We start from the raw sequence: 11,094 nt of genomic DNA on the forward strand, positions 1-11,094 counted from the left end.
TAAAGAACATTAAAAAAAAACTATCAAAAAAATTAATATTAAATCATTAAAGTTAAAAATAGGGCTGTGTATACAGCAAGATGTGTTTATTTTGTGTCAAAGGTATCACTTTTATTAAAAAGAAGCGGATGTGCTCAATTTTGCTATTCCTGTTTTTAATAAATAAAGTCTCGCAACCTTTACTTATGCAACCTTTACTCCTGCCACCTGAGCTTAGAAGGAAAAGAGCACTTTACAGATTTGCAAGATGGTGATCTTGATGTAAATTCCAGGCCATTTTATAACGTGGTATGAGACATTTCAAATGATGGTCATTTTGCTTCTTTTGGGGCTCTCAACTGTGGAGGCAATGACCTTTTTCTGGCGTAGGTCTCGCGCTTGTTTCCCAGACCTGTAAAAAGGAGAGCATAGTAGAAGGCTTCCCCAATCCTTTCTGACGTCGTCCGACGGGGTCTGTCTACTCCTCTGGCTAGTTTCCCCAATCGATGCTCCAGCCTCCCCGGCCCCACCTCCCGGGACCTCAGCAGCACCCCGAGATATCCGCGAAGCGCGGGTTCCCAAGCCCAGGCCCGGGTTCCGAAAGAGGAAGCCCGCGGCTAGAGTTCCTAGGCTCCGGAGTTCGCTGCAGCCCCGCCCAGCGGCGCCTTCCGCCCTAGGCTGCAGCTCACTGGAGGAGGGGGCGGGACCTCGGGGGTCACGTGGGGTCAACACGCCCCGCCCACCGCTTCCTGAACCGCGGGGTCCGGTCTGCCAGCCTACGCACGTGGCCTGTCCGTCTCCCGACTCCGCGACCCGGCGCAGCATGGCTCCCTCCCAGCTTGGTGAGGCCCTCGCGATGCATCACAGGGGTTCAGCCTGCACCATCCCCGCCATCCGCCCATGCAGCAAGCGGCTGGCCGAGCTAGGGAGGCCTCGGGCCGGGCCTGCAGGCTGGGTGCCCTCAGTGCTGGGCCCTTGGCCTGCAATCGCTAAGAGTCCCCTCCCCAACCATGGAGAACGCGGTGCCAGAGGCCGCGATTAATGAGAAATGCCTTCTCTTTCAGCCCTGTTCAGTGTGTCCGACAAAACTGGCCTCGTGGAATTTGCCAGAAATCTCGCGTCTCTTGGTTTGAGTCTGGTCGCTTCCGGAGGCACGGCAAAAGCGATCAGGGATGCTGGCCTGGCAGTCAGGTAAGGCAGTAGGTAGTGTTAAAGGTAAATCCAGGGAGAAAAACGTGTGACCATAGTCACCAGAAAGCCTTGTAATCCAGGCACTGACAAAAAACACCTCCCCGTAACGCTTTGGAAAAGGAGCTCAAAAGTAGGCTTTGAGTTAGAACTAGGGAGCCTTGAGTTTTAGAACCCTAGCACCCAGCCACTGTCTTCAAACAAATTAACTTAGGTGGGCCATTTGTAATGCAGAAGAAACACAAATGTTCAGGTTCCATGGCCTGGCTTTTACTGGTTGCTCAGTTAGACTGTACCATCTTTGAAGATTTATATCTGCCTCTTCCATAACATCCATCAGAAAGTACAAGCCGGTGGCTCACTCACATGCTCGTCTAGTGACTAACAGTGGGAAGGGTTTGACAAGAGATGTCAGGAGATGATCCTGAAGGACTGGAAGATAGAAGAGGAAAAAGACCTCAGGACAGCAGTTCACACACCTAATAAAAGAGCTGCCTGTCTTTGTTGCCATAATAATTCTTGGCTTGTGGAGAATCCCTATAGAGATTGTAAATTATTCACCTCTTCATAACCCTTGTCTGTGTGAGCAATACGTAACCCCTGTACGTTTGACAGCTTCAGACAGCAAGAATGACTTTACTGATTGAATCAATGTTTTCAGTGGATTCTCTTGTGACTTATGGGAGCCCGGAGCATCAGGGACAGCAGACAAGGAGGCTCCAGTGAGGTGCGGTTGAGTTATTGAGGGACTGGTTAGGGTTGGCCATTGTTGCTGTGGCGTTTGGGATGGCGTATGAGTTCTTGCATTGCGTATCATCTAGTTTAAATGTTTCTCAGATGGTCATTCATGTTTCCATGCCACTGCCCAATGTTTGCTTGCCCTCATTAAGCCTTTTATTTGTATTCTTTTGGTAGTATGGGAGACTGACCCCAGTGTCCAGTTCACTGCTGAACAATATCCCTAGCTCATTTTTTAATTTTTGCTTCAGAAACTTTTAAAACTTAGAGCCAGGGTCTCTTTAAGTTGCCCAGTCTGGCCTTGAACTTGTGATCCTCCTGCTTCAGCTTCCTTGAATGATTGTTCGATTGTGGATATCTTTTAGAAATTAGGAACATATGCTGTTAAAGAGTGAGTGGTTTTATTTGTTTATGTAGGTCCTTGTGGACGGGAGACAAACTTTATATACTGAGACATTCTAGTCCAGAGATATTTTTAATGTTTTTGTTATTGTTAAACTCTCTATAAATGATTCTCAGTAGAATTTATTTCTTCGTTTTGTTTGTTTGCTTTTGGTTTTTCAGGACATGGTTTCCCTATGTAGTCCTGGCTGTCCTGGAACTTTATCTGTCGACCAGGCTGGCCTTGAACTCTCAGATTCAACTGACTCTGCCTCCTGAGCCATAGGGTTAAAGGCATGCGCCGCCACTGCCCTGGAATTTCATAATTAAAGGTTATTAAGTGTCTGGACATTGCAAAGCTGGTGCTTTAATACCTAATTGATTTTCCAAAACATATCATTTAGAAGATACAACATTTTGCAGTGTATGAATAAAATTTGGGAATCCAGCCTAGTGACAAATTTTAAACTTTTGCTTAAGTTGGAGTTGGAAAAGAATCTCTTGTAGACTTGGTGGGAGATGCTTTGAATCCTGGAAAGTGATAGTTCTGTAACTGTTCCATTACTCTGTTTTCAGAGATGTGTCTGAGCTAACGGGGTTCCCTGAAATGCTAGGGGGGCGCGTGAAAACCTTACATCCTGCCGTCCATGCTGGTAAGTGGTTGAAGGTTATAAACTGAAGGTTTATAACATATATTTTAGTTCATAGTTTCAAAAGATACAGGAAGAAATAAATCATAAGCCCCCCAAAAAAGATCTTAAAAAAGTATACTTCTCCCATTGATCCCTTTAACATCTGACTCCTCTCACTACAGGACAGGTTCAGATTGTTTTCCTCCATTGCTTTTGGTCAGGGACCTACTAACTAGTTTAGCTAATCTAGATTGCGTTATTTCTGTGTACAGTCTGACAGTAGTTCACAGTCGGAATACAGTGTTACACTGTAACTGTTTCTCAAAAGACTGTAACTTCTGTTCATTTGCCTAGCATAGCAAACCCTCTAAGCAGTAATAGCCACCGAAGTGCATTGTATGGCAGCGTTGCATGTTACAATAAGACTTGTGAAGAAAGGCCAGAGAGCTAGTGCTGGAGAGGTGGCTGGGCCTTAGCAATAGAGAGCACCAGCTGCTCTTGCAGAGGACCCAGGTTCAGTTCCTGGCACCTACATTCCAGTTCAAAACCCTCATAACTCCACTTGCAGGGGATCAAGTTCTTATGACCTCCTTGGGCGGTAAGCATGGGTGGTATACATACAAACATACTTTCAAACAGTCATGCACATAAAGGAAAAGAAAAACAGGAAAAGAAAGGGAAAAGACTGAAAAGCCAGGGATTATCAGTCCAGTCATGAGCTATAGCTTATGAAAATGTAGATGGGAAGACTGGCAGAGGTCATATAAAAATTCCTTTCACGGTTTTTTTTGGGGGGGTTTGGGTTTTGCTTTGCATAAGAAAATGGAATTAGGTCATTTTGGTTTTTTGAGAGTCTCACTCTGAGGTCAGACTAGCCTAGAATCCACTGTGTAGTCTGTGCTAGTCTGGAACTTTTAGCCTCTTAATGCTGGGATCAGAAGTATGGGCCACAAGGCCCAGTGAGGGAAAGGTTGGTTTTGTTGTTGCTGTTTGTTTGTTTGTTTATAGATTCAGAGCTCTTCGACTGTGTGTAATGTCCTTTAAGAATATTAGGTGCTTAGTACATTTGCACAGACGTGTAATCCTAATACTTAAAAGGCTGTGACCGGAGGGTCATTTGAGCTCAGGAGGTTTAAGACCATCTTGGTCAATGTAGTAAGGCCCTGTCTTTTATGTGATGGTGTGTGCCTTTTATCCCAGTGCTCAGGAAGCAGAGGCAGGTAGATCTCTTGAGTTGGAGGCCAGCCAGCACTTGAGAGTGGGTGATGGAACTCCAAAGGATGAGCTACCTGCATTTCTGACCTTAGTGTGTCCTTTCCCTTTGTTACTTTAGGAATCTTGGCCCGCAACATTCCAGAAGATGCTGCTGACATGGGCAGGCTTGACTTCAACCTTATAAGGTAGTAAGTTTGAGACTGTATTTTGAAAGAGTTAAACACCAAAGATGTGTGATGCTAAAACCTGATGTCTTCCCCTGCCCTCTCTATACAAACACTTTTTTGCATCTTCTGTGTAATATTTGTTATGTATGAGCATTTTAATTTTCCCAGATTTGTATTTCCAAACTGTATAACTTAAGTTAAAAGCAACCTTGGCTTTGCTAATTGTTTATTTAGAGCAAACTTTCCACCACTGAGTTAGACCCTTGGCGCAATCTTTGTATTTCAAAAGTTAAGATTTAAATTTGCTATGTACAACCAACAAAGATATTGTGTCCTTTAAACATAGGCAGCAGCTTTTCCTGAGGTTTGGCTTATGTATTATACAGTTCAGCCTATTAAAGAGCTGCAGTTTCATGCTTGCTTTCAAGAGGTTGTGAAAGCATCAGTCCATTCATTGTTAGAACATTCTGCTCTCCCGTCCTTGCCTTCCAGTCAAAGCCCCTGTACTCAGCAGTGTTCAGTCTTGCCAGGTTACTGATTCCTCGTGTCGTGCGGTTGTTTCCTTCTCAGTGGTCATCTCGAGTTTTGATGATTATAGCTTGAGCTTTTGATGTCATACCTAAAGCACCTCATCATGATGGTGAAGGGTTTTTCTGCCAGAGATTTTGTTGTTTGTAATTAGACTTGCTTGTTTGCATTTAGACAGACTCTCTCTCAGTGTGTGGCTGAACTAGCCTCTGGTTCCCCCACCTTCCTGCCTTAACCTCCGCAGATGTGGGATTACCGCACTGTACCATTTTATACCCAGCTCTGTTGACTGAGTTAAGCTCTGCATTTGCAGAGGTCTCTGGCCATGCCACTGCACACCTTGAAGGTAGATTTGGAGTACAAGTTGAAGAAGTGGAGAGCCTTGGGTCCTCCCACTCTGTTTTTCTTATGCAAGATTGTTGAACCATTCCGGGACACTTGTGTTTAGGATCCCTGTGCCACGGTTGGGAAAGGCAGAGGGACTTTTAAAGGGTCTGAACATACGGGGAATACTCGTCATCTCAACAGCAAAAGCCTACCAACTCATGGTGTAAGATTCCTTTCCTTTTTGAGAAACAATAATTTTCATTAGTTCCTCCCAACATTGTTTTGTATTTTTCAGTGTGTCAGCTTGACACTCTTGCAATTTTGTTCTTCAGTATTTGATTGGCCTTAATACTGTCATGTCTACATTGTTTTCTTAATTTCCTGTCCTGATTGTTGTTTGCTAATGTGTATTATTACAATTGATTTCGTGTATTGATCATACATCCTGCAGCCCTGCTGCACTCACTCATTAGGGCTGATAGGCTTTCTTCTGAACAGCTTGGGACTTCTCTATATGAACACAGCTTCATGCAGGGACTTCTCTATATGAACACCGCTCCATGCAGGGACTTCTCTATATGAACACCGCTCCACGTGTATCCAGCCTTGACGCCTTTCTCTTAGGTTTTTTTTTATATATTTCTTTGACTGAAACACAGCAAAATATTGACTAGAAATGGTGAATACTGAATACTCTTATTTCTGAGTCTTAGGAAAATATTGGTTTTATCATGTTGAGGTACTTTACAATTCTGAACTTACTGCTGTCTTTTTTAAAATTATAGATAAATACAGAATTTTTCACACTTAGTGCATCAAGTAATCCTGTTAATATTACAATTATTTTTTTTAAGATCCTTATTTATGGGGCAAACATGTGGTGGTGGGAGGACAGCCTACAGGACTTTGTTCTCTCCTTCCACCATGTGGGTTCTGGGTATCATTCATGCAGCAAGCACCCTAATTTACTGAGCCGTCTTGCCAGCCCCTAATTTTTAGGTACTAAGTTGACCCTACCTTCCTGGGCCGATGTCCTAATTGACTGTGGTACATAATTTTTCTATTTTCCGGGTTAGACTTAAAAATTAGCTTACATTAGAAGCTACAGCAGCCTGGGAGTTTTCCTGTGATGTGTTTGTCCAGGGTTGGAGTCAGGATAACGAGCCTAACGCTGTGCAGTTCTCCTGTGATGTGTTTGTCCAGTGCACTGAGAGTTCTCACCTCTTCTGTTGTTGTACTGGTTTTCACCAGCCAGGCTTATACTGTGGCCTTGGGTGGATATTTATGACCGCTCTGAAAGCAAAACAAGTATTTACCTTTAGAATGCTAAGCATTTCCATTATGTACACAATCTCTTGGGGAAATAGTGGAATGTGAATGTACTAGGTAAACATCATAGTCTAAAATGAGATTTTCCTGTACTTTTATAATTTTGATTTCTTCTTAAAATATTTTGTTTTGAGGTGGGGGCGTCTAACTGTGTAGCCCAGGTTAACCTCAAACTCCACATTCTCTGAATGTTGGGTTAATAACTACCACTCTCAGCCAAAAACCAAAATTTGAAATTTTAATAATTTAATAGTGATAGTTAGCTAAGGCTAACCAACTATGAAGCTTGAGGGGTGGTCTGAGGAGTAATAGCTAAGACTAGCCAGGTATCAGCCTTGTAGGAGGGTCTAGGGAGGATGATGCATGGGAATCATATCCAGAGCATGTGCTGGTCCTATGCTCTAAGAGCCTCCAGACCTTTTTTAATACAACGTCTAAGAATTGAAAAATGGTGGGGCTGGACAGTTAGGAGCACTTGCTGTTCTTGTAGAGGACCCAGGTTTAAGTTCCAGCAGCTCACAACTGTTTACTTATGACTTTTGTGGATCCTCTTCTGGCTTCCATGGGCACTACATGCATATAACATACGCACATGCAGGCAAATCCTCGTGCACATGAAAACAGTCTTTAAGACAAGAATTTGAAATCGTCAGGCTTACAGTTTGTGTTCTAGGTCTTCATGTTTTTTGACCACATCTGTAGGAACTCTTTTCCTAAATAGTTGTGAATGATGAGGCTTCAGTGTTTTAATGACAGCTAATTTTCTTTGGTTGTCAGAGTCGTTGTCTGTAACCTGTACCCCTTCGTGAAGACTGTGGCTTCTCCAGATGTAACTGTTGAGGCAGCTGTTGAACAAATTGATATTGGTAAGGTGAAAGAAACATTTCAAAACAGAGAGGTGGAGATAACATTCTCTTGATTTTGCTTTTATTGAGTGTTTCTAGGTTTTTGGTTTGGTTTGGTTTGGTTTTGGTTTTTTGAGACAGGGTTTCTCTGTGTAGCCTCAGCTGTCCTGGAACTTACTCTCATGCTGTAGACCAGGCTGTCCTCGAACTCAGAAATCCACCTGCCTCTGCCTCCCAAGTGCTGGGACTAAAGGCGTGTGCCACCACCATCCACCAAGTGTTTCTAGTTTTGGTTCATGTCTTTGAGACAGGGTTTTGCTACATTGCCCAGACTACCCTTGAACTCACTTATAGTAATCCTCCTGTCTCAGTCTCCAATGTTCACAAATTTGATTGTGTGTCACCACTCCCAGTTTAGAAAATATTTTATAAGCTTCTTTTATGTAGGGGGTGGGAGGTCTCAGAGGAGCAGTTTGCCCTTATTTTTTTAAGGCAGAAATTAAGGTAGAGGTGTTTTTCACACGTTACTTTATTTGAAAGAGAGTTCTTCAGCTGATAGCAAAATGCCAAAGAAAAATAACATATTTTGTCCTTCAAAGGTGGCGTGACCTTACTGAGAGCTGCAGCCAAAAACCACGCTCGAGTGACAGTCGTCTGTGAACCAGAGGACTATGCGGTGGTGGCTGCAGAGATGCAGGGCTCTGATAGTAAGGACACCTCCCTGGAGACCAGGCGCCACTTGGCCTTGAAGGTGGGCGCACCTCTGTCACGCTGTAAAGCAGTGTCCATGTGTCTAGTCTGTCAGTCCAAGCCCCACTCGGTTCTGCTAAATATGCCGGCTTCTCACACTCTGCTTGGGCCTTCTGTCCTTTCATTAAACACAGAGAAACCAGATATGAGGAAAAATATTTATTGGGATTTGTTGGGGGGTGATGACTGAGGCTGTATGTAAAGGCGTCTTTGGAAAGCGTTCCTAGTATCTCACAAAATGCAACTTTTTATAGGCATTCACTCATACTGCTCAGTATGATGAAGCGATTTCAGATTACTTCAGGAAACAGTACAGTAAAGGAATTTCTCAGATGCCCTTGAGGTATGGGATGAACCCCCATCAGACGCCTGCCCAGCTGTATACACTGAGGCCCAAGCTTCCCATCACAGGTAAAGTATGAGAAGTGCGTGCTGTGTGGACCCCGACTTTCTCGGCTGTATGTGAAGTTACTCTCACTCAGAATGTAAAAGTAAAGTACTCAGGAGGCCTTAAAGCCATCCAGAATTGAGGTGCACAGAAAGTGTCAGTGGTACAGCAGCTGCACTGCCTGGCAAGCCACAGGCCTGGGTGGTAGGCAAAGCCCACGTTAGAGATGACAAACTGTTTTGGAAGACTTCAGGGTGGAGTTGCTGAGATTTCCAGAAGAGGAGTACACCAAGCCTGTGTGCGTCTCTAATTGGAAGCAGTGAAGAAAGCCACAGAGGAAACTCTTGTGTGTTTCAGTGGGTTTAGAGCCACTCTCTGACAGATGTTACAAGAAGTCATTTCCTTGTTGGGCCTAAAAGGCCAGTTGTTGTGGTACAACATAGAAGTGTGAAGGCAAATAACACTGAAGGGCCAGAGTGATTGTTCAAGGGCACAGGTATTTGCTGTGCTAGCCTGATGTCTGGAGTTCAATCTTCCTGGGTCAGAGCTGTCCATATTCACACCTCTTCCCCACACACATGCATACAATATAACTTTTTTTGTTGTTGTTTTTTAATTTAAAACAAAAAGAAGTGATGGTGATGAGTATTGAGAATTCAAACTGTGCTTATGCTGTGTGACACTGTTCCTGGGGAAATTAGAGCATACCTGCTCACTCCAGAGAAGGGACCAGTGACAGGCCAGAGTACAGATACCACCAAAGTCAATCCTGGTGATCCAGTGGGCTTTATTATGATTGTTTATAGGAATATTGGTGAGAGCTTATTTATAGGAGCAGAAATGGCATAGATCACAAAGCTGGGACAACCCTGGAGCACACTGCACAGCCTGCAGGCAGCTCTACAGGTTAAAGAGTGTCCTTTCCAGGTAGCTCAACTAGTCTGAGAATGTCTTAGCAGTCTTTTCAGCTTCTATAGTGACCTAGGAAATCCGGTCGATTTCAGGGATTTCCTGGGCTTAACCGTAGGGTCAGCTGTTTCACCTCCCTTTTAAAGTCCTGTGTCCAAAATAGAGTTTTATTTCAAAGGGAATTGATACATGACATTTTGTAACTATAATAGACGTATTTTCAGGGTTTTGCCCTGTTTTGTTCCCCTGAGAGAAGGAGTCAGGGAAGAACTCTGGATGTGGAGCCCTAGAACTGACAGGAGGGTCAGCACATGCTGAGAGCCAGGACAGCTTCATTCATGCTCAAGGCAAGCCACCTGGCCCGTTGGGAAGCAGCTGTTCCCCTATTGGCTTCTTTTCTTCCTGTCTCAGCCCAGAGGGCTGGGGAGAGCAGGGTAGGACATTGGAGGATTGCATAGTCTCTCCTCTTCCCCCTCCCATCCAGGGATCTGCAGTTCTATCACTGTCTGCCTTAGGCACATTCTTATGAAAGGTAAAAAAGTGTTATTTGTGCTCAGGCAGAGGAGGTCCCGGGCATGTAAACAGCAGCTTCATTCAGGATTTCTGCTGAACACTTATTTTTACAACAGAAAAAGTATTTTGCGTTTTTATGTGGTTTGAATGTTTGGTAACACGCCTGTTTGGAAGAAAGCTGAAGCAAAGAATAAAGGTGGGATTGTGTGTATGTTTGATTTTTGTCTTTGTTTTGTCTTTTGCTTTCTTCCGCCTGGAAGTAAGATGGTGCTTGTTTGGTTTGTCTAATAGTCGAGCCATTCTTGAAGCACTTTCTGTTATGTCGGACCAGTTATTAGCACCTCTGAGAATATGATGTGAGGGGAGCCAGTATTCTGGGAGGTGTTTGGACACGACTGTTCCTCTGCTCACCTTCCCACTCACAATTAGGCAGGAGCTGGAGAAGGGAGCTGAACTAATGATCTCGGGTCTGCTTTGCTTGCTTTGCTCATACGGTATCGCAGTTTAATGCTTCCCACCGACTTCCTTTCTTCTGAACCTGTACATCTAAGTTCCGTGGGGATATGCCGTGGTTTTCTTCCTGTTGGGGAACTTGTTTTGGGCAGGATCTCAGGATCTCCTCTTTCACCCGAGTGTTGAGATGACAAACACACACTACTCTGCTCTGCTGCACTTGCAGTCTGTCTGTTTTCCTGTCTTGTCATGGAACTCTGCAGTCCAGACTGGCTTTGGACTTGGAGAGACTCACCTGCCTCTGCCTCCTGTCTGCCAGGATTAAATGCAAGCACCACCATGCCCTGCCTGCAGCTTCTGTTGCATCTGCTCTAAAAGATGAAGACACCTCTGTTTCTGTCGCTCCTCCTGTCCATGGCATTTTAACTTGTACCACAGTTGGTAGGGTTGGTTTGTTTGTTTTAAGTTGAAAAGATTTATGATTTATGACATACTGTCACTGTCATTTTCATAAATGTTTGATCTGTTCATGGTCGTACCTGGTCTGGTCATTGTTGCTGAGTCTCTTACTGCTGTATCTCTGCTCTGCAGGGATAGGGGTGAGGTGGGGGGGGGGTGCACTCTTTGAAGATGGCCCAAGTGCCCTGCCCCTTTTGAAGTTGGGTTGCTGATGCATTTGTAGGTACCTGTTTACATCTTGATTAGTTTTTCTTTGTGTGTGTGTATGTGTGTGTGTGTGTGTGTGTGTGTGT

General features: G+C 44.3%; 1 protein-coding gene across 1 annotated transcript in view; it reads left to right on the plus strand.

The window, feature by feature from the left end:
- The first annotated feature begins 676 nt into the window (after nucleotides 1-676).
- Atic (5-aminoimidazole-4-carboxamide ribonucleotide formyltransferase/IMP cyclohydrolase) overlaps nucleotides 677-11,094 on the plus strand; it is a 22,240-nt gene continuing 11,822 nt past the window's right edge. The window contains exons 1-7 of the mRNA XM_031367855.1: nucleotides 677-821; nucleotides 1,044-1,170; nucleotides 2,863-2,939; nucleotides 4,252-4,318; nucleotides 7,262-7,350; nucleotides 7,929-8,080; nucleotides 8,334-8,490. Of these exons, the coding sequence (XP_031223715.1) occupies nucleotides 803-821; nucleotides 1,044-1,170; nucleotides 2,863-2,939; nucleotides 4,252-4,318; nucleotides 7,262-7,350; nucleotides 7,929-8,080; nucleotides 8,334-8,490 (688 nt within the window). The 5' untranslated portion in view covers nucleotides 677-802. The remainder of the gene's footprint in view (nucleotides 822-1,043; nucleotides 1,171-2,862; nucleotides 2,940-4,251; nucleotides 4,319-7,261; nucleotides 7,351-7,928; nucleotides 8,081-8,333; nucleotides 8,491-11,094) is intronic.

Source organism: Mastomys coucha, unplaced genomic scaffold (genome assembly GCF_008632895.1).
Source record: "Mastomys coucha isolate ucsf_1 unplaced genomic scaffold, UCSF_Mcou_1 pScaffold14, whole genome shotgun sequence".
Lineage (NCBI taxonomy): Eukaryota > Metazoa > Chordata > Mammalia > Rodentia > Muridae > Mastomys > Mastomys coucha.